Source organism: Ranitomeya variabilis, chromosome 1, assembly GCF_051348905.1.
Source record: "Ranitomeya variabilis isolate aRanVar5 chromosome 1, aRanVar5.hap1, whole genome shotgun sequence".
Taxonomy (NCBI): Eukaryota; Metazoa; Chordata; class Amphibia; order Anura; family Dendrobatidae; genus Ranitomeya; species Ranitomeya variabilis.
The window spans coordinates 959,918,309-959,940,622 of record NC_135232.1 but is presented as its reverse complement, the minus strand read 5'-3'; the positions used below and the strand labels follow the sequence as shown (position 1 = coordinate 959,940,622).

The 22,314-nt window shown below is 42.5% G+C and overlaps 1 protein-coding gene across 2 annotated transcripts in view; it reads right to left on the bottom strand.

The window, feature by feature from the left end:
* Window positions 1-22,314, bottom strand: part of ARHGAP10 (Rho GTPase activating protein 10) — a 348,249-nt gene that overhangs the window by 124,931 nt on the left and 201,004 nt on the right. For both annotated transcript variants that reach the window (XR_013219924.1, XM_077279301.1), the window contains exon 18: window positions 20,013-20,172. Coding sequence is in view for 1 of the 2 variants with exons in the window: in XM_077279301.1 (XP_077135416.1) it covers window positions 20,013-20,172 (160 nt within the window). In the remaining variant the exon portion in view is untranslated. The remainder of the gene's footprint in view (window positions 1-20,012; window positions 20,173-22,314) is intronic.

Below are 22,314 nucleotides of genomic sequence, written 5' to 3'. Positions count from 1 at the left end.
TGTACTATTGATTTATTAACTAAAAACAATGATCACTCCTTAGATATTTAGTGTACTGTAGCTTGCATCTTAATGGAGCTGTCCTAATCCGTGATTGACAATAATTCTTGCATGCACACACCGGGGAGGCTGTCCATCAGCGATTAGCACCACCCCCTTGACTGCCAAGTTACAAATGATCTGAGATTTCATTAATTAAATATATAAATTATGCTAAATCTTTTCTCACAATCCCGTATATCAATCTGGTTGGCTTTCCTGCTCTATAATATACTACACATAGATTACACAGCATTTCCTAGATTACATGTTCTTTTAAAATATACACTGCAACATATTGGTTAGAGCTGTACACACTGTCATTACACCCAGCTCCTCACTGGTGGGGGATACAAACACACACGTAGCTGAAAAACATACAAAATCTACGGTGTGTTGCTGCTGTCCCTCATGAGACTAAAGCAAGACCGAGCTAAATCTTAGTCACCATGTTGTACAAAATCTATAACAGCTGATTTATTCCATAGGAATCTGCTACACAAAGCAAATCAAAGACCTTTGACAACTGTGCTTTGAATGAGACATGTTAACATGGAACCAGCTTGTACGATTGGGTTTAAAATCTTTCTACCATGTAATGGGTATACCTTCAGGAGCACACCGCTCCCCTACCTCACGGATTCTGGTTTGCTGGAGGTGATGTGCTCCTGAATGAATGACGGTTTGGGATGGTGGAGACGCTGGTCTGAGATGGGCACTCCACTGCTGACAGCAGAGGCAGCTGTGCCTCTAAGCATCAGAGCTATGGGCAGAACGATGGAAGTCCCAAAGGGTGTGACTACAACTGGGCCCATGTAGGAGAGGGGTCCATTGACACCACCACCTATTAGCTGAATGTGCATCAGAGGACGCACATTCAGCTGAAATGTATTGCGGAACAGGGAACTGCTGGCTCCCTGCACTGCAATACACACCGCAGACCAATCTGTACAACAGGAAGCCATGCTTCGTGAGTACTTGCTGCCGCTAATAACAGCGAGAGCAGGAGCAGTGGATGGGAGTATTCATCTGCCGCTCCTGCGCTGTAAATCATTTTACAAAACCTGCCGTGGACTCCCCCTATTTTTGATAACCAGCCAGGTAAAACTCACAGCTGAGAGCTGCAACACAAAGGCTGGTTATAAAGAGTAGAGGGAGACCCACCCCAGGTTTTCTTTTAAATTATTTTTTATTCACAGCGCAGGAGCGGCAGATGAATACTCCCATCGCTCCTGCGCTCTCTGTTATTAGCGGCAGCAGGTGTCAGATGATGGGAGCAGTTGTCCCATCAGCTGAGACCAGAGACCGGAGGTAAACTTTATACCTCCAATCACAGCGGAGCACTCACGCTGTCTTCTGACAATGCGGGAACCGCGGCTCTCGGACCGGTGGGGATGAGTTCACCACCCATCAGAAGCGGTGTTTGCTGCGCAGTCATGCACATCACAGGGCAGCAAACACTGGATGTTCGGGCCCCCCATTCAAGAGAATGGGGTCTGGGTTCTGCTCTTGTATTCGAACCCGAACTTTTTGTAACTGTTTGGTCGAACCCGCCGGACCCGAACATCCAAGTGTCCGCCCATCTCTATCTATGGTCAGTTAACATGGTACCTCCAGTGGCACACCGAACTCTAATGATATTTACAGAGTAATCAAAAACTGCTCTGGAGAGGACACAGTGGTGAGAAATTCACTGCTCTCTTTCAAGTATATCACAAGTGTAAAAGTAACTTTGGTGCATTGTATCCAACAAAACTGGATACAAACAATCTACTTCCATTTTTCTGTGATCACTATTTGTTGATGTTTTTGGATTTCTACTACGTAGCTCATGACGGCACGGCACCATTGTCATGGCCAGCTATCTTTAGCGGTAGCCTGGTAAAAGACACTAGGGCAGTGTTTCTCAACTCCAGTCCTCCAGACCCACCAACATGTCAGGATTTCCTTAATATTGCATAGGTGATGGAATTAATGCTTGAGCAGGTGAAGACATTAGCACCTGTGCAATACTATGGAAATCCTGAAAACGTGACCTGTTGGTGGCTCTTAAGTATTGTAGTTGAGAAACGCTGATCTAGAGGATCTCCACAGCAGAATTGCTCAAGTAGATGAAACTTTGAAGACCAGTAGGAAGCTGTAGGTCTGGTCAAAAATGAAATTTGTCATTTTTGCCTGGGTGAGAGACATAGTAAATGTTTTGTAGCAGGCTTTCGCCTCTTCTCCCTTGTACCAAGCCATAAAGAATGGCAGCCTATTTCTAAAATAACAAAACAGCAAACAAATTACTTTTTAAAAGTTTCCATTTTCATCTATTATTTCCTAAAATGAAGCACTTGAACACTACTAGAGCATGCATACTATGAATTATTTTTTGGCAGCCACATCTGAGACTTGCAGCGCTACACTGGATTAACACTTTTCTCTAAAAGAGCTTGTGGCATGTAAGATTTGTGGTCTGTAGAGAGCGGAGGAAGTACTTTACCAGGGAGGGATCAAAAGTTAGCGACAAAAACACATCCATTAGTAACCACACAACATCATAACGATACTCAGGCTGGGTGTTTGTCACACTAGAAAATTGCAAAAAAAAAAAAAAAAAAAAAGGTCAAAAGGCAACCTCCGCCAATAAGTCTAATCGGGGTATGTGTATATAAACCCATGTCTTAATGCAGTTATGGCAAACAACTGGCATGACTATTATGACATGTCCCCCCCTCAACCATTAAATTTTCACCTTTAAAAACAAAAATGTCTATGAAAAAATTACACATATCCAACCAAGCTTATCATGCCAAGCAGATATCATGTAAGGTGAGTAAGCGTTTCATCATGAATAACTGTATTCAGGTAGAGGGGTGCACTTTTGGCCTTTTAATACCCCCGTGTGTGTATACTGACTGCATACCTATGTGAATCATAACTGCTTACTTATTCATTCATGCGTAGCACACACATCCACTAACCTTGGATTATTCTGTTTTGTATGGAAGAATGTGAAAATACTGTTTTCTTTTATGATCTCTCCACACATAAAAGCATTTTTTGTTGTTGCAAGTAATGAGTCTGCTTTCATACTGCCGCCATTGAATATCACTGAAAAACCTTCTCCTTCTACTCATTTTATTCTGGTTTTAGCTTTTACTGTAAACAACCTTTACTGTTTCCCCGTGGAATGGTGGTGCTTAAAAAAAAGAAAAAAAAGTGTGCGGCAAGTTTTTAGCAATGATTAGGGGAGTGTATTTTACATTGCCAAAGTGTCCAAATTTAGAAAACCAGACCTCACCGTCACATCTATGTATGCTTTGTGGTAGTTCAACTCACATGGCGGTATACAGAGGTAGAAAATAGGAACACTGTCTCTTTAAATCTTCGGTTCGTTTATTGTTATGCGGCATAAACCAACAAGAAAAATAAATGCCGCCTTTCTGGCTAAAACAGAAGGCAAATAAACCCCAAAAACACTGCAACACAGTCCATACTTCTGCTAGTGGCAACCCACTCTGGAACAATAGAGGTTCAGACTCTTCAGGACACCAAACCATTGGAGAATACTCTCCAGTCTAGCTGACCCAGACTGCCTCTAGAGCCCAGTTATTTAAAACCCCAGATCAAGTGACTCTTTCCATCATGCAACTAACCACATGATCATGACATCACACAGGTCCTGGCAGCTCTGCAGGTGGACATAAAGTGGACATTTTCCCTCCCTCTCTATGAATGTCCACATGAAACCAGCCCATTATACAACTAACTTAACCCTCACAACACATAGCGTGCTGGAGGAAAATACTCTGGATTCACAGCACTGATGCCATTAAGCACAATGACACATATCTCCCCTCTATTACCTTACCAGTGACTTTGCCACATATTCCCCCCCCCCAGCCCAAAGCCAGGGGTTTTGGCATTTTTGCTCGCTAAGCAGGGGAGTCTGGACACGGCATCTGCTTTCCCATGCAACTTTCTTGGCCTATGCTCGACGTGAAAAGTGAAATCTTGGAGCCCAAGAACCATCTAGTTACCCGAGCATTTTTACCCTTCTTTTCCCTCAACCACCTCAGAGGGGCATGGTTAAACCTACGGCCTAGCAGGTAATATTTCATTTCATTTTATGGCTAGACTCTCCTTCTCAACGATGACATAGTTTCTCTCACATGAAGAAAGCTTCTGGGTCAGATACAGGATGGGATGCTCCTCCCCATTCACTTCCTGAGTCAGCACAGCTCCCAAGCCGACTTCTGATGCATCTGTCTGGACCACAAACTCCTTGCTGAACTCTGATGTGACTAGAACCGGATGTTTACACGGAGCCTGCTTCAGCTCCTGGAAAGTCACCTCTGTCTCAGCAGACTAATTAACGATATTGTGCCTTGAAGGAGGTCTGTCAATGGTGCGGCAATCATGGCGAACCTTGGGATAAACCGGCAGTAATAATCGAGTGGTTCTAGCCACTTCTGGATTGCCTCAATCTTGTTCATCTGTGGCTTGACTTGCGCCCCCCCCCCCCCCCGACGACATAGCCTAGGTATTGTATTTGGCCTCTTCTTCCCCTATGGCACTTTTTTGGGTGTTTTTGATGAACCCCGCATTCCTCAACACGTCCAGGCTGCCTGTACCTTTGCTAGCTGACTAACCCAGTCAGGGCTGAAGACCACAATGTCATCCAGGTAGACTGCAATATACTTTTTATGCGGACCCAGGAGCCGATCCATCGCCCTCTGGAAGGTTGCCGGGGCCCCCTGCAGTCCAAAGGGCATTCTGGTGTATTGGAAACACCCATCAGGTGTTGAGAAGGCAGTCTTCTCCTCGGCACTCTGGGACATGGGAATCCACCAGTAGTCCGTCAGGTCGAGGGTTGTAATATACCTTGCAGTTTCCAGTCTCTCAATGAGTTCATCCACACGAGGCATTGGATATGCATCACATTTGGAGACCTCATTCATATTGCGGTAATCATTACAAAATTGCCACTCTTCTTCCATTTTCGGCACAAAGATGATGGGATTCAACCATCCACTTTCCGACTCCTCAATCACCCCAAGGTCTAACATCCTCTTCACCTCATTGGCTATTACCTTCCAAAGTGCTTCGGGAATTCTATAGGGCCTGAGGTTCACCCTTACGTGTGGCTCTGTCAACACGTCATGCTCGACCACCTGCGTATACCCTGGCAACTCTGAGAACAGGTCACGGTTTTGCTGCAACAGTTCCAAACACTGTTGTCTCTGGGCCGGCATTAGAGTTTCTGCAATGATGACATCGTCCAAGGTGGTTTTGCGGTTGGCTTCAAGGGGTTTCCAGTGACTCCCGATCTCACCATGGCTTGAGAAAGTTCATATGGTATATTTGGTGCAGCTTCCTTCGGCCTGGCTGGTGTACCTTATAATTCACCTTGCTCAGTTTTTCCACTTGGCTAGGAACTTGCTCTCCAATGTGGGGATAAGCACTATTACATGGACCCCGGACTTGAACTGCCTCACTCTCGCTAAACGGTTATACACCCTTGCCTGTGCCATTTGTGCCTGTAGAAGATGCTCCTTCATGATGAGCATTACTTTTGCCATACTCTCCTGTAACATGCTCTATGACGCTCTGGTGTGTTGTGACCTCAGCTTCCCAGGTTTCCTTTGCAATGTCCAGGAGCCCTTGTGGATACAAGAGCTCTAACGGTGAGAAGCCAGTAGAGGCTTGTGTAACTTCTGAGTGAGAAGAGCAGAAACGGAAGCAGATAGGTCACTGAAAAGTATGGTCCAGACTGGGACTTCTTGAGCATCACCTTCAAGGTCTTATTGTAGCTCTCTACTGGGCCATTTGTCTGCGGATGGTAGACTGAGGTTCACAACTGGGCAATCTGAAGGACCTTACACAACTCCCTCATTACCTTGCTCATGAAAGGGGTTCCCTGGTCTGCCAAAATCTCCGTCGGCAGACCCGTGCATGCAAAAATATGAACAAGTTCCAGAGCGATACTCTTGGCCAAGGAGTTTCTTAGTGGTACTGCTTCAGGGTACTGGGTCGAATAGTCCATAACCACCAAATTGTATTGGTGCCATTGTGCAGACTAAAGAACCCACTAGATCCATGGCAATCTTCTCAAATGGGACTTCTATCACATGTAACAGAACTAGGGGACTTTGGAAGTGAGTAGAGGGAGCGGTCATCTGGCAGGTTGGGCAGGACCTACACCCCGGCCAATAGAACCTCTGCATTATTCTCTACTGCGTTTTCTCCACCCCCAGATGTCCCCCTAAAACATGCAAATGGGCCATTTCTAAAACCTTCCATTGGCAGGGACCTGGAACCAACAGCTTCTCCACTATTTCCCCTCCCTTCATTTTGGTCACCTGATACAGTAACTCGATATTAACTACTGCAGTGTGCGGGTGCCGGGAAAGGTCAGAGAGGCCCAGCGCCTGCGCACTGCAGGACTTTATACACTGCCCTCAACAGGGCGGAGAAGTACGCCTGCGCAGGAGCGCGATGCTGGGGAGCCTGTGAAGCAAGCAGGAGGGTGGCATTGCAAGAAGATGGGAGGCGCCAGACCAAGATCAGTGACACCCATCGGACCGGTCCGCCCTGCAGGTGAGTATAATAAAAGTTATTTTTCTTCTCTTGCAGGTTGGATCGGGGCAGATATACAGCATTATAGAATGATTCATTATAGAATGATGCATATCAGCCCTGAAAGGTGGTGGCAGTAACTTGTATTGGCAAACCTGGTGACAGGTTCACTTTAAGTGATACATTGCTGGAATCAGGGTCTCTGCTCCTACATGATGCTACTCCATTTAAAAGTCATTACTGATAGAGAGCTGTGGAATCACTTTGTCCATTTCGACAATGGGCTGACTGATTCATAACGATTATATCAAAAAACCAATTAAGAAAAAGGAGAAAAAAAAGTAAGCCAATAAATGCGCAGAAAGTTTTGTCCAAAAGAACTAATTCTTACCTGTTCTGTTTTTGCATTAAGTGATAAAGACTTTTTTTATTTCTTATTTTTTAAAGTCCTATGCAATTGATTGTGTGTGCCTAAGAATTAGATATACTGCATGTACAGTAGAGGACACGTGTACAGAAATAAAACCAGTAAAATAGTCCAGAAACCTGCTTGAAGATTCAGAAGTCCAGAAATTAACCACTCGAATATCTAGACGATTGTATATTATGTTAATGCAAATTATAGCTGTTTATGTAATATAAAACTTCACACGTAAGCGCGCATATCCTGTTGTGTCTCACTGCTAGGAAACCATACATTGAAAATATTTATCACCTGAGTTCAAAGAATCTGCCTGCTAAGCTGTTATTTTCTTTGCTGCAAGTGTCTGCTCCTCGGCTAGGAAGGCGCTCGCTTCCTCGTGGAGCCACACTGCCCTCTTATGTGAAGTATTCTGCCAGGACAGCCTCAAACTCCAGCTCAGACTTCTAAAATCAACATATTTTCAGTCTGTCAGCTGGTTCCCAGTAAGAAACGAGCAGCTTTCCACTTCCATACAGATTGGAGATCAAACATACATGTATTAAACTTGTAATAAGAAGCAGCTGCCATCATTTCTATTCTTCTGAAGCCCATGCAGTCATACTGGAACCTGTGTGCAGCAGCATCTAAAACCCACAAGACAGACTGGAACTTGCCATATATCACATTTTGACAAACCTAGACTATAAACGTGTATTATTTTTCCTACATTTTCCAATATTCTTTCTATATTCCCATTTACTCAATTTTATAGAATGTGTGTAGATGGGATCATTGCTCAGATCTGCACAGCCCCTAATAACAGATGTAGCCAACAGAGTTTGGGTCCCTCATCACCAGGAGCCCCATGGAAGACAAATGGCTCCTCGCAAGGGTTTGACCTTAGCGAATGCTATGATCACTCATTTCAGACATTGCTGTGCAAGTCTACCATGCACAGGACTGTCGCTACACAAAGGGTATAACCTCTAGGTATTTGGATTACAGGAACTCAGAACAAAGGGGGCTTTTGCTGACAATACATAGGTGTCAACCATGACCCCTCAGCTTGGGGAGTCAGCTTCCAAGAGTAAGCAGATGTCATTGTGACCAAGCTGAATATTTCCTATTTACTGTATGTAGGACGGTGAGGGAGGCACAAAGTATTTAAAGTGCAAGGTGCTCGCCCCTCAATTAGCCCGCGGTCCTGTCATAACACAGCAATTTTAATATTCCAATCTAGGCCGTCCTGTAAATATGAGCCCAGAACCAAGTGTATAAAAAGCGGAGTTGCACAATCAAAGGTGATCATATGTGGGGGGCAGCAGAGGTTGGTTATAAATTGATAATTCATTTCTCCTTCCCTCAAGGAAACAATCACTTTAGACGGAAACTTTTAGGTATTTGTTATTTCTCACTTTTTATTTTATAACTGGTTTGCATATTTGTATGTCGTTTTATTCATTTTTTTCTCTTTTTATATATTTAGGTTTTCTTTTTAGCACTGTATTTTATTATATTAAAGCTTAAAATGTTAATAAGTTTGCGTGCTCTAAAGAATCCATAGTATTTCAGACAGTGGGTGACCTTTTTGATTGTCATACATTAGCATATTTCAGGGACTCATCACCCCATTGGTTTGATGAGTGGTGGCAGCGTGTTGTGTAGCCGGGGTGTGTGGACTGTGTTTGGTGTGATTTACACGCACTTTGCAGCTTATAACAAAGATTGAGTGAGGGGATATAAAATTAACCCTTGCAGGCCCTCCCACATTTGGGAACTGTGTACCGGACACTGCTATTGTTTCATTTGTTTGGGAATGCTTGGTTTCCATTAATGGGAATATATGTCACAAACAGAAGTGCTGTTCACCTACTGATATAGAGGTATAGAGGTAATCTGCAGGTAAAAAGGGTTTAAATCATACCTGACTGTGCTACTAGAGCAGCAGCTACAGGGAGAAAATTATATTTCATTCTTCCTGCAGCTGCCCGTTTCCTATCCTTGGAGTGGTGCAGGGAGCAGAAATAGCCACCGCTCCGTATACTATGTAAGCACTGTAATCCCTCAGGGGAACATTGATTGACAGCTTATCGGGGAGTGGTAACAGTGCACTCATTGTGTAGTGAGAGTCTGTTTCAGCCCTCTGCACGGCCAAGAGGACTGGAAGCACATGTCAGTAGGGTGAATAATATTTCAATTTCTCCGTGCAGCTGTTGCTCTAGTAAGGCAGCCAAGCATGATTTAAGGGCTAGTTACCTGTACATTAACCATTATAAACTTTGTTTCTGGAGCTAACAGTTTCCCTTTAAGTACTGCTCTGCATACTGACATGATTAGAGGATCAATCCATGATACACAACTCCTAGTGGGCTTTGGTCAACTCACCAAATCCATAAAGGAAACATGGCAATAACCCTAAGCAATTCTGCTTCTAAATAACGCATTTTTATTCCAATGATGAAAAGTTAAAGCTATATCTAAAACATTGCAACACTGAAAGAGAGACTTTCCCTTGGGCTGTTACCCTTCATTTTGGCCCCGTAAGTGAGGACATAGCTGGATTTTACAGTTGGAAACCACAGTAACGGAAGGTGTCTGAACACTGGATTAACTATAGTACAATATTATTACCTAAGTAGGTAAAGTACATTACCGTTCAAAAGTTAAGGGTCACTTGGAAATTTCCTTCTTTTTGAAAGAAAAGAACAGTTTTTTCCAATGAAGCTAACATTAAGTGATTCAGAAATATACTCTATACATTGTTAATGAGGTAAATGACTTTTAGCTGCAAACGTCTGGTTTGTAATGCAATATCTTCATAGGTGTATAGAGGCCCATTTCCAACAACCATCACTCCAGTGTTCTTATGGTACTTTGTGTTTGCTAACTGTGTAAGAAGGCTAATGGATGGTTAGAATACCCTTGAAAACCCTTGTGCAAGTATGTTAGGACAGCTGAAAACAGTGTGGCTGATTAGAGAACCTATAAACCTGACCTTCCTTTGAGCTAGTTGAGAATCTGGAGCATTACATTTGTTGCTTCCATTAAACTCTCAAAATGGCCAGGAAAAAAGAACTTTCATGTGAAACTCGACAGTCTATTCATGTTCTTAGAAATGAAAGCTATTCCATGCGAGAAATTGCCAAGAAACTGAAGATTTCCTACAACGGTGTGTACTACTCCGTTCAGAGGAGAGCACAAACAGGCTCTAACCAGAATAGAAAGAGAAGTGGGAGGCCCCGCTGCACAACTGAGCAACAAGGCAAGTACATTAAAGTCTGTAGTTTGAGAAATTGATGCCTCACAGGTCCTCAACTGGCAGCTTCATTAAATAGTACACGCAAAATGCCAGTGTCAACATCTACAGTGAAGAGGCGACTCCGGGATGCTGGCCTTCAGGGCAGAGTGACAAAGAAAAAGCCATATCTGAAACTAGCCAATAAAAGGAAAAGATTCATATGGGCAAAAGAACGCAGACATTGAACAGAGGAAGATTGGAAAAAAGTGTTATGGACAGACGAATCCAAGTTTGAGGTGTTTGGATCACACAGAAGAACATTTGTGAGACACAGAACAACTGAAAAGATGCTGGAAGAATGTCTGACGCCATCTGTCAAGCATGGTGGAGGTAATGTAATATAATTATGAAGGTTGAAGGAAGACTTTAAGTCCATCTAGTTCAACCCATAGCCTAACCTAACATGCCCTAACATGTTGATCCAGAGGAAGGCAAAAAAAAAAAAAACGTGGCAAAGAGTAAGCTCCACATTGGGGAAAAAAAATTCCTTCCGGACTCCACATACGGCAATCAGATGAGTTCCCTGGATCAACACCCTATCAAGGAATCTATATATAACCTGTATCATTATACTTTTCAAGAAAGGCATCCAGTCCCCTCTTAAATTTAAGCAATGAATCACTCATTACAACATCATACGGCAGAGAGTTCCATAGTCTCACTGCTCTTACAGTAAAGAATCTGCATCAGTTATTATGCTTAAACCTTCTTTCCTCCAGACGTAGAGGATGCCCCCTTGTCCCTGTCTCAGGTCTATGATTAAAAGATCATCAGAAAGGTCTTTGTACTGTCCCCTCATATATTTATACATTAAAATAAGATCACCCCTTAGCCTTCGTTTTTCCAAACTAAATAGCCCCAAGTGTAATAATCTATCTTGGTATTGCAGACCCCCAAGTCCTCTAATAACCTTGGTCGCTCTTCTCTGCACCCGCTCTAGTTCAGCTATGTCTTTTACACCGGAGACCAGAACTGTACACGGTATTCTAAGTGTGGTCGAACTAGTGACTTGTATAGAGGTAAAATTACGTTCTCCTCATGAGCATCTATGCCTCTTTTAATACATCCCATTATTTTATTTGCCTTTGTAGCAGCAACCTGACACTGGCCACTGAACATGAGTTTGTCCAGAGTTTTAGAATTAAGCACATAGTTATACATCTTATTACTTCTACCCAAGGGCATGACCTTACATTTATCCCCATTAAAGCTCATTTGCCATTTATCAGCCCAAGCTTCTAGTTTACATAAATCATCCTGTAATATAAAATTGTCCTCCTCTGTATTGATTACCCTGCAGAGTTTAGGGTCATCTGCAAATATTGAAATTCTGCTCTGCATACCCCCTACAAGGTCATTAATAAATATGTTAAAAAGAAGAGGGCCCAATACTGACCCCTGTGGTACCCCACTGCTAACCGCGACCCAGTCCGTGTGTGCTCCATTAATAACCACCCTTTGCTTCCTATCCCTGAGCCAGCTCTTAACCCACTTACACATATTTTCCCCTATCCCCATTATTCTCATTTTAAGCATCAACCTTTTGTGTGGCACCGTATCAAAAGGTTTTGAAAAGTCCATATACACTACGTCCACTGGGTTCCCTTGGTCCAGTCCAGAACTTACCTCTTCATAGAAATTGATCAGATTTGTCTGACAGGAACGGTCCCTAGTAAACCCATGCTGATACTGGGTCATGAGGTTATTCCTCTTCAGATACTCCAGTATAGCATCTCTTAGGATACCCTCCAGGATTTTACCCACAGTAGAGGTTAAGCTTTCTGGCCTATAATTTCCGAGTTCAGTTTTTGTCCCCTTTTTGAATATTGGTCCCACATTTGCTATACGCCAGTCCTGTGGTAGAGACCCTGTTATTATGGACTCTTTAAAGATTAAAAATAATGGTCTATCAATGACTGTACTTAATTTCTGCAGTACTCGGGGGTGCATCCCATCCGGGCCCGGAGATTTGCCAATTTTAGTTATTTTTAGATGCCGCCGTACTTCCTACTGGGTTAAGCAGGTGACACTTAATGGGGAATATTTGTTATCACTGATCATATTGTCGGCCATGGGATTTTCTTGTGTAAATACTGATGAAAAAAAGTTATTTAGCATATTGGCTTTTTCCTCATCCATCATTTCACCCAGACTATTTTTAAGTGGGCCAACACTATCATTTTTTAGTTTCTTACTATTTACGTAGTTAACCCCTTCCCGACATGTGACGGAATAGTACGTCACATGTCGGGACCCCCGCTTTGATGTGCGCTCCGGCGGTGAGCGCACATCAAAGTCGCGACATGTCAGCTGTTTTTTACAGCTGACATGTGCGCGCAATAGCGGTGGGTGAATTCGCGATCAGCCGCCGCTATTAACTAGTTAAATGCCGCTGTCAAACGCAGACCGCGGCATTTAACTACCGCATCCGGCCGTGCGGCCGGATATGAGCGCATCGCCAACCCCCATCACATGATCGGGGGTCGGCGATGCTCCTCCATTGTAACCATAGAGGTCCTTGAGACCTCTATGGTTACTGATCGCCGGTGGCTGTGAGCGCCACCCTGTGGTCGGCGCTCACAGCACACCTGCAATTCTCCTACATAACAGCGATCTGATGATCGCTGTTATGTAGCTGAGCCGATCGGGCTGTGCCTGCTTCTAGCCTCCCATGGAGGCTATAGAAGCATGGCAAAAGTAAAAAAAAAAAGAGTTTTTAAAAATGTGAAAAAAATAAAAAAAATATAAAAGTTTAAATCACCCCCCTTTCGCCCCAATCAAAATAAATCAATAAAAAAAACCCCCAACCTACACATATTTGGTATCGCCGCGTTCAGAATCGCCCGATCTATCAATAAAAAAAAAGCATTAACCTGATCGCTAAATGGCGTAATGAGAAAAAAATTCGAAACGCCAGATTTACGTTTTTTTGGTCGCCACGACATTGCATTAAAATGCAATAACGGGCGATCAGAAGAACGTATCTACACCAAAATGCTATCATTAAAAACGCCAGCTCGGCACGCAAAAAATAAGCCCTCACCTGACTCCAGATCACGAAAAATGGAGACGCTACGAGTATCGGAAAATGGCGCAATTTTGTTTTGTTTTGTTTTATGCAAAGTTTGGAATTTTTTTTCACCACTTAGGTGAAAAATAACCTAGTCATGTTAGGTGTCTATGAACTCGTAGTGACCTGGAGAATCATAATGGCAGGTCAGTTTTAGCATTTAGTGAACCTAGCAAAATAGGCAAGCAAAAAAAAAGTGTGGGATTGCACTTTTTTTGAATTTCACTGCACTTGGAATTTTTTTCCCGTTTTCTAGTACACGGCATGCTAAAACCAATGATGTCGTTCAAAAGTACAACTCGTCCCGCACAAAATAAGCCCTCACATGGCCAAATTGACGGAAAAATAAAAAAGTTATGGTTCTGGGAAGGAGGGGAGCGAAAAACGAAAACGGAAAAAGCTCCGGGGGTGAAGGGGTTAAAGAATATTTTGGGATTATTTTTACTCTCTCTGGCAATGAGTCTCTCTGTCTCAATCTTTGCTGCCTTGATTTGCTTTTTACAGAATTTATTTAATTTTCTGTATTTATTTAATGCCTCATCACTACCTACTTCCTTTAATTCTCTAAATGCTTTCTTTTTGTCACTTATTGCGCCCCTTACAGCTCCATTTAGCCATATTGGTTTACTCCTATTTCTATTATGTTTATTCCCATAGGGTATATACTGTGCACAGGTCCTATCCAGGATGCTATTAAACGTCTCGCATTTTCTTTGTGTATTTTTATGTCTCAGGATATCGTCCCAGTTAATTGCACCAAGATCCTCTCTCATCCGTTGGAAATTTGCCCTCCTGAAGTTTAGTGTCCTTGTCACCCCTCTACTACGCATCTTATTAAAGGAGACATGAAAACTTATTATTTTGTGATCACTATTCCCCAAGTGACCGCCAACCCTTATATAGATATGCGGTCTGGCCTGTTGGTTAATATTAGGTCTAGCAGTGCCCCCTTTCTTGTTGGGTCCTGAACCAGTTGTGAAAGGTAGTTGTCTCTCATAGTTGTCAAAAATCGATTACCTTTGCTGGAACTGCAGGTTTCTGTTCCCCAATCTATTTCAGGGTAGTTGAAGTCCCCCATAATAATGACTTCTCCTTGAGTCGCAGCTTCATCTATTTGCTTTATGAGGATATTCTCCATTGCTTCCATTATTTTTGGAGACTTATAACTAAACCCCTATCAGTAATTTATTATTTTTCCCCCTCCCCTTATCTCCACCCACAGGGACTCTACATTTTGATTAGGGTCACCTATATTATCACGCAGGATGGGTTTTAAGGATGATTTTACATACAGACACACCCCTCCCCCTCGCTTATCCATTGAGTCATTTCTGAACAGACTATAGCCCTGCAAGTTAACAGCCCAGTCATGGCTCTCATCCAGCCATGTCTCAGATATCTCCACCATGTCATAATTATGCTCCAACAACATTAATTCTAATTCCTCCATTTTATTGTTGGCGAGGCTTCTGGCATTAGTATACATGCACTTTATGTAACGCTCTGTACCTCTATTCCTTCTTAAATTATTAATTGTTCTAACCCCTCCCCCCATGCCACCGCCATCCCCATCTTCCTTATTTGTGCCCAGGTCTCTATCTGCACTATCTTCCCCTCCTTTAAAATGAATACCCTCCCCCCATTCCCTAGTTTAACCCCTTCACGACATGCGCCGTACTATTACAGCGCATGTCGTGTCTCCCCCTTTGATGTGGGCTCCGGCGCTAAGCCCACATCAAAGTCGCGACATGTCAGCTGTTTTGTACAGCTGACATGTGCGCGCAATAGCGGCGAGTGAAATCGCGATTCACCCGCCGCTATTAACCTGTTAAACGCAGACAGCGGCATTTAACCGCCGCTTCCGGCCGGGCGGCCGGAAATGACCTCATCGCCGACCCCCGTCACATGATCAGGGGTCGGCGATGTATCGGGATGGTAACCATAGAGGTCCTTGAGACCTCTATGGTTACTTATGCCGACCTGCTGTGAGCGCCCCCCTGTGGTCGGCGCTCACAGCACACCTGCATTTCTGCTGCATAGCAGCGAACATCAGATCGCTGCTATGTAGCACAGCCGATCGAGTGGTGCCAGCTTCTAGCCTCCCATGGAGGCTATTGAAGCATGGCAAAAGTTAAAAAAAAAAATGTTTTTAAGAATATGAAAAAAATAAAAAAAAATATGAAAGTTTAAATCACCCCCCTTTCGCCCCATCCAAAATAAAACAAAAAAAAAAAATCAAATCTACACATATTTGGTATCGCCGCGTTCAGAATCGCCCGATCTATCAATAAAAAAAAGCATTAACCTGATCGCTAAACAGTGTAGCGAGAAAAAAATTTGAAACGCCAGAATTACGTTTTTTTGGTCGTCGCGACATTGCATTAAAATGGATGCAATAACGGGCGACCAAAAGAACTTATCTGCACAAATGTGGTATCATTAAAAACGTCAGCTCAGCACGCAAAAAATAAGCCCTCACTCGACCCCAGATCACGATAAATGGAGACGCTACGGGTATCAGAAAATGGCGCTTTTTTTTTTTTTTTTTTTAGCAAAGTTTGGAATTTTTTTTCACCACTTAGATAAAAAATAACCTAGACATGTTTGGTGTCTATGAACTCATAATGACCTGAAGAATCATAATGGCAGGTCAGTTTTAGAATTTAGTGAACCTAGCAAAAAAGCCAAACAAAAAACAAGTGTGGGATTGCACTTTTTTGCAATTTCACCACACTTGGAATTTTTTTCCCATTTTCTAGTGCAAGACATGGTAAAACCAATGATGACTTTCAAAAGTACAACTCGTCCCGCAAAAAACAAGCCCTTACATGGCCATATTGACGGAAAAATAAAAAAGTTATGGCTCTGGGAAGGAGGGGAGCGAAAAACGAAAACACAAAAACGAAAAAGGGCTGCGGCATGAAGGGGTTAAACACTCCTCTAACCGTCTAGCCATTTTCTCCCTCAGCACAGCTGCACCTTCCCCACTGAGGTGCAGCCCGTCCCTAGCGTAGAACCTGTAGCCAACTGAGAAGTCGGCCCAGTTCTGCAGGAACCCAAACCCCTCCTTCCTACACCAATTCTTGAGCCACTTATTAACCTCCCTAATCTCCCATTGCCTCTCTGGCATGGCACGTGGTACAGGCAGTATTTCGGAAAATACCACCAAAGCTCCCCCTCCAAATTATGCAAGAAATATTTAGGGAAGAAGCAGGCAGCTGGTATACTATCTGTAGTGGAGTGGCCAGCACAGTCAACAGATCTCAACCCCATTGAGCTGTTGTGGGAGCAGCTTGACCGTATGGTACGCAAAAAGTGTCCATCAAGCCAAACCAACTTGTGGTAGGGGCTTCTGGAAGCATGGGGTGAAATTTCTCCAGATTACCTCAGCAAATTAACTGCTAGAATGCCAGAGGTCTGTAATGCTGTAATTGCTGCAAAGGGAGCATTCTTTGATGAAAGCAAAGTTTGAACGAGAAAATTATTATTTCAAACAAAAAAAATCTTTTTTTCGAACCTTGTCAACGTCTGGACTAGATTTTCAATTCATTTGGCAACTCATTTAATTAATAAAGGTATGAGTTTACATGGAAAACACAAAATTGTCAGGGTGACCCTAAATGTGTGAACCGTAGTGTGTGTGTGTGTGTGTGTGTGTGTGTGTGTGTGTGTGTGTGTGTGTGTGTGTGTGTGTGTGTGTGTGTGTGTGTGTGTGTGTGTGTATATATATATATATATATATATATATATATATATATATATATATATATATATATATATATATACACACACACATTTATTTTTTAGATATTATATATGTATATATATCTATAATGGCACCTGCTGAAAAGGTTTATCGACCCATCCTGTGAGAAATAATAGCTAACAGGAAAGTGGTGATATGGAATGAACAATGGTAGGACATCAATAGGCAAAAACCAAATGGCAGTATATTATATTTTGAAGGGATTTTTTTTTTTTTGTGGCACACATCTTCATTTTATATGTGCATCCATTTAAAAGAAATGTGGACAGCATGTCAGAGCAAGAGAAGCGGAGCAAATTGATGTTTTGTAGGAAGAGATTCGGAATAACGTGTAATTTGTTTAAAGTGAATCCGTCATTGGGATATTACAACCCTAACTAACGGCATGCAAGTAGAGAGCCTTTAATCCTTATTAAATCCATACCTTGCTTGTAGAATTAGATTTTTAAATCTTTAAGTAATCCAGAATTGAAATTTTACTCACAAATGCAGGGGGAGCATTTCATTTGAAGCTCTCCAACCGCTCACTCTTTTCCACACCCGCTGATGGACTAAGACTTTGCGTAGTGGGGCATCACCACATTCGGGTTATCTCCTCAGAAGGGAAGTGCATGCGAAATAAGGTCCTGCTTGATCTTGAATGGGGAAGGCCGGTCCCCGAGACAAGAGTGATCTGTCCATCAGAGGCCGGGGGCAGGTAGGGAGAAGGGAGAGGCGCAGGAGAGCTGGAAGCACAGAGCCTGTCCACTGTACTTGTGACTAAAGCTTCAACCCTGATTTTCTCCAAGATGTCAAAATAAAATTCTACTAGCAAGGTGTGGATTTTATAAGGTATTAATACGGTATAAAGACTCTACTCCTATGCCATTAGTTAGGGTTGTAATATCCAGACGACAGGTTCACTTTAAATCCCTTAATAGGCTTAGGGGTCTGGTGGGCGGCTCTACAAGTCACTGACAGTGATATCTATATGCTGTGCCTGCAGAGAAGGCAGATCAGGCAATATTCAATGCAACAGGTTCCTTATGAAACCAATACAAAATTATAATCACATGCTTTTAATTTTATGTTTAACGTTTTTCCAATTACTAACATTATGAACACAAATGAAGATGGACGGATATAAAAATACAGACTTAAAAATTATACTCTTGCACACACACTTCTCTGTGACTTATAAATAGTTTAGGCATTACTTTCCATACTTTCCTTATAACAATACGTCTCTTGTCTAGTCTGTTAGCCCTGGGCCATTGCCAGTAATGAAATATTTTTCTTCTACCAATGGAAGTTGGTTTCCCAGCCCTCCCTTATATCCCAATGTCACCTCACTTGACTTTCAATTTGTCGTGCGCTGTACACCTCTGGCAAGTAACTTATCAGCTATAGAAACTACTCCACTACAGTCCTAAGGATAAAAATACAATAAGCTTGTCAAAATAGAACAAAGCAGATTATTGACAGTGTGCTGAATTACGATAATTGAATGCTGCATAGTTTTACATTTATTAAATGTACAGAAAATCTACATATCCAGAAGCAGTGCCCAGTGTATAAGCTGCAGTCTATACCACTCAATATAAGCACATACAGCAGTAACCAAAAGCTCTAAAACCTACAGAACACCATAATGTTGGAATAATAATGTCTTGCTCCTTCCCGTGCCAAAAGCTTAGTATTTGAATAGGCTGTTGAGAACCTTTACATCGATGGCCTATCCTTGGTGTCCAGATGCAGACGTGATTGGTTACGGAGTGGAAAAGCACAACTCCTTCAACTCTACAGTGACCGAGGCTGGAAACTGCACAGCTACATATTCATTCAAATAGGGGTGGAAATGCTATATCCGACTGCGCCCACTATATAGATGCTGGAGCTGGGCTGTGCAGAATCGCAACTGCAGCCCCAACGATCTCATACTGACGACCTATCCTAAGGATAGGCCATAAATATGAAAAGCACTGGACAGCCCTTTAAAAGGCGTAGTCTGGTCAACTGATAAAAGTCTGCAGTCACTGTCATGTGAACCACATATCATCAAGATTCTCTGGTATTGTCAGTGAGAGTGGCAGGTCACATAACTGAAAGTATGTGATTTGCATACAGTCACATTCAGACTTGTTGTGCTTGGTCTCGATCAATACCAGTGAATTGAGCAAAGTCAACCATGTCTAGTCAGAATGTGAGTGGAAGTATGCAAATCCCATACTTGCAGTCATGTGACTATCTGCTGTCAGTAATACGAGAACATCTTTTATGTGACTGTAAACTTTTATCTGAAGACCAAACAGACCCTTTAAAGTAGTGGTCTATTACCTATAAAGCCCTTTATAAATATCTATTTTAATCCCTAACAACTTTGGTTATTAGCTTTATTGTTACATTCTTTACACTTCTCATTATCCTGCTATTTTTCCTACTTGTGATTTTTTAATTTTCCTTCCTGTGACATTTTGTTTGAGAATAGTCTCAAACAGGACGTCACGGAAGGCTTGGGCTGCACTCAATTCTCCACAACAGTCAACCCTCCTGAAACAGGATGTCATCGGGGGCAGTGATGCGTCAATTACCCCAGGTACGGTCACCATCGTCCCCTTACAACATCCTGGGTTCAGTAGAAGTGATCAAGAAGTGACCACATCTTTAAAGAAAATATAGTTAGAAGCTCTGGTCCGGGACCATAGGCAGAAGAATAGTCTCTTGCCGAACCTAGCCTACATCTCCCAGTGCGGCATGATACCTGCTCATTGTGAACACAACCTGGCATGTGTCTTAGTATACGGAACACCACCTGCCTTACTCACCTCTTTATATTAACACTTTAAGATTAAGCTTAACATTTCTACTCGAGTCACATTTTAAACCACCGTACCTTTTCATGGTTTTCAATGAGTATTTCAACAACAATGTTCTGAAACTTCAGGTCCATGATGGCAGCTACCGTTTCTTCTTGAGGCCTCATCAGTGTTGGACCGAACACCACTCCCAAATTCGCTACCGTCATCAAATTCTTTTTGGCATTTTTAGAAACACTGGAGAAAGTCCAAAACAAAAAAAATGATACAAAAAAAAAAAAGAGTTGTGTCTATATTTTTGGGACTAGATTCACAGACGATTGGGCGATACTTCTAGTTTCATGAATTCTTAAATATCCTACACTACTGTGACACCACTTACTTCTTAACCCCTTAGTGACAGAGCCAATTTTTACAATTCTGACCACTGTCACTTTATGAGGCTATAACTCTCCAACGCTTTAATGGATCCCGCTGATTCTGAGAGATTGTTTTTTCGTGACATATTTTACTTCATGTTAGTGGTAACATTTCTTCGATATTACTTGGGCTTTTTTTTTAAAAAACGGAAATATGGCGAAAATTTTTAAAATTTTGCAATTTTCAAACTTTGAATTTTTATGCCTTTAAATCAGAGATATGTCACACAAAAGTTAATAAATGACATTTCCCACATGTCTACTTTACATCAGCACAATTTTGGAAACAATTTTATTTTTGTTAGGAAGTTATAAGGGTTAAATTTGACCAGCGATTTCTCATTTTTACAACAAAATTTACAAAACCATTTTTTTTAGGAATCATCTCACATTTAAAGTCAGTTTGAGGGGTGTACATGACAGAAAATACCCAAACTTACATAGTTACATAGTTATTAAGGTTGAAGGAAGACTGTAAAGGTACCTTCACACGAAGCGACGCTGCAGCGATAGCGACAACGATGTCGATCGCTGCAGCGTCGCTGTTTGGTCGCTGGAGAGCTGTCACACAGACCGCTCTCCAGCGATCAACTATGCCGAGGTCCCCTGGTAACCAGGGTAAACATCGGGTAACTAAGCGCAGGGCCGCGCTTAGTAACCCGATGTTTACCCTGGTTACCAGCGTAAAATCTAAAAAAAACAAACAGCACATACTTACATTCACGTCCCCCTGCGTCCACTTCCTGACTGACTGAGCGCCGTACAGTGAGAGCAGAGCGGTGACGTCACCGCTGTGCTGCTTTCACTTTCACTTTGCGGCGCTGAGTCAGAGGAGGAAGCAGACAGCAGGGGACGCAATGTGAGTATGTGCTGTTTGTTTTTTTTACATTTTACGCTAGTAACCAGGGTAAACATCGGGTAACTAAGCGCGGCCCTGCGCTTAGTAACCCGATGTTTACCCTGGTTACCAGTGTAAAATATCGCTGGTATCGTTGCTTTTGCTTTCAAACACAACGATACACAGCGATCGGACGACCAAATAAAGTTCTGGACTTTATTCAGCGACCAGCGACATCACAGCAGGATCCTGATCGCTGCTGCGTGTCAAACGAAACGATATCGCTAGCGAGGACGCTGCAACGTCACGGATTGCTAGCGATATCGTTATAATGTCGTTTCGTGTGAAGGTACCTTTAGTCCATCTAGTTCAACCCATAGCCTAACATGCCCTAACATGTTGATCCAGGGGAAGGCAAAAAAAACTTGACACCATTGTAAAAACTGCACCCCTCAAGGTGCTCAAAACCACATTCAAGAAGTTTATTAACCCTTTACGTGCTTCACAGGAACTGAAACAATGTGGAAGGAAAAATGAACATTTAACGTTATTTTTAAAAACATTTTACTTCAGAACCAATTTTTTTTATATTCACAAGTGTAAAAAGAGAAAATGAACCACAAAATTTGTTATGCAGTTTCTCCTGAATATGCCGATACCCCATATGTGGGGGCAAACCACATATGTTTGGGCGCACCGCAGAGCTTGGAAGAGAAGGAGTGCAGTTTGACTTTTTCAATGCAGAATTGGCTGGAATTGAGATCGGACGCCATGTCGTGTTTGGAGAGCCCCTGATATACCTAAACAGTAGAAACCCCCAACAAGTGACACCATTTTGGAAACTAGACCCTTTAAGGAATCTTTCTAGATGTGTGGTGAGCACTTTAAACCCCCAGGTGCTTCACAGAAGTTTATAATGTAGAGCCGTGAAAATAAAAAAAATATATCACATTTTTTTTTTTATACAAAAATGGTCTTTTCACCCCCAAATTTTTATTTTCACAAGGGTAACAGGAGAAATTAGTCAAAGAAAGTTGTTGCGCAATTTGTCCTGAGTACACGGATACCCCATATGTGGGGGTAAACCACAGTTTGGGCGCATGGCAGAGCTTGGAAGAGAAG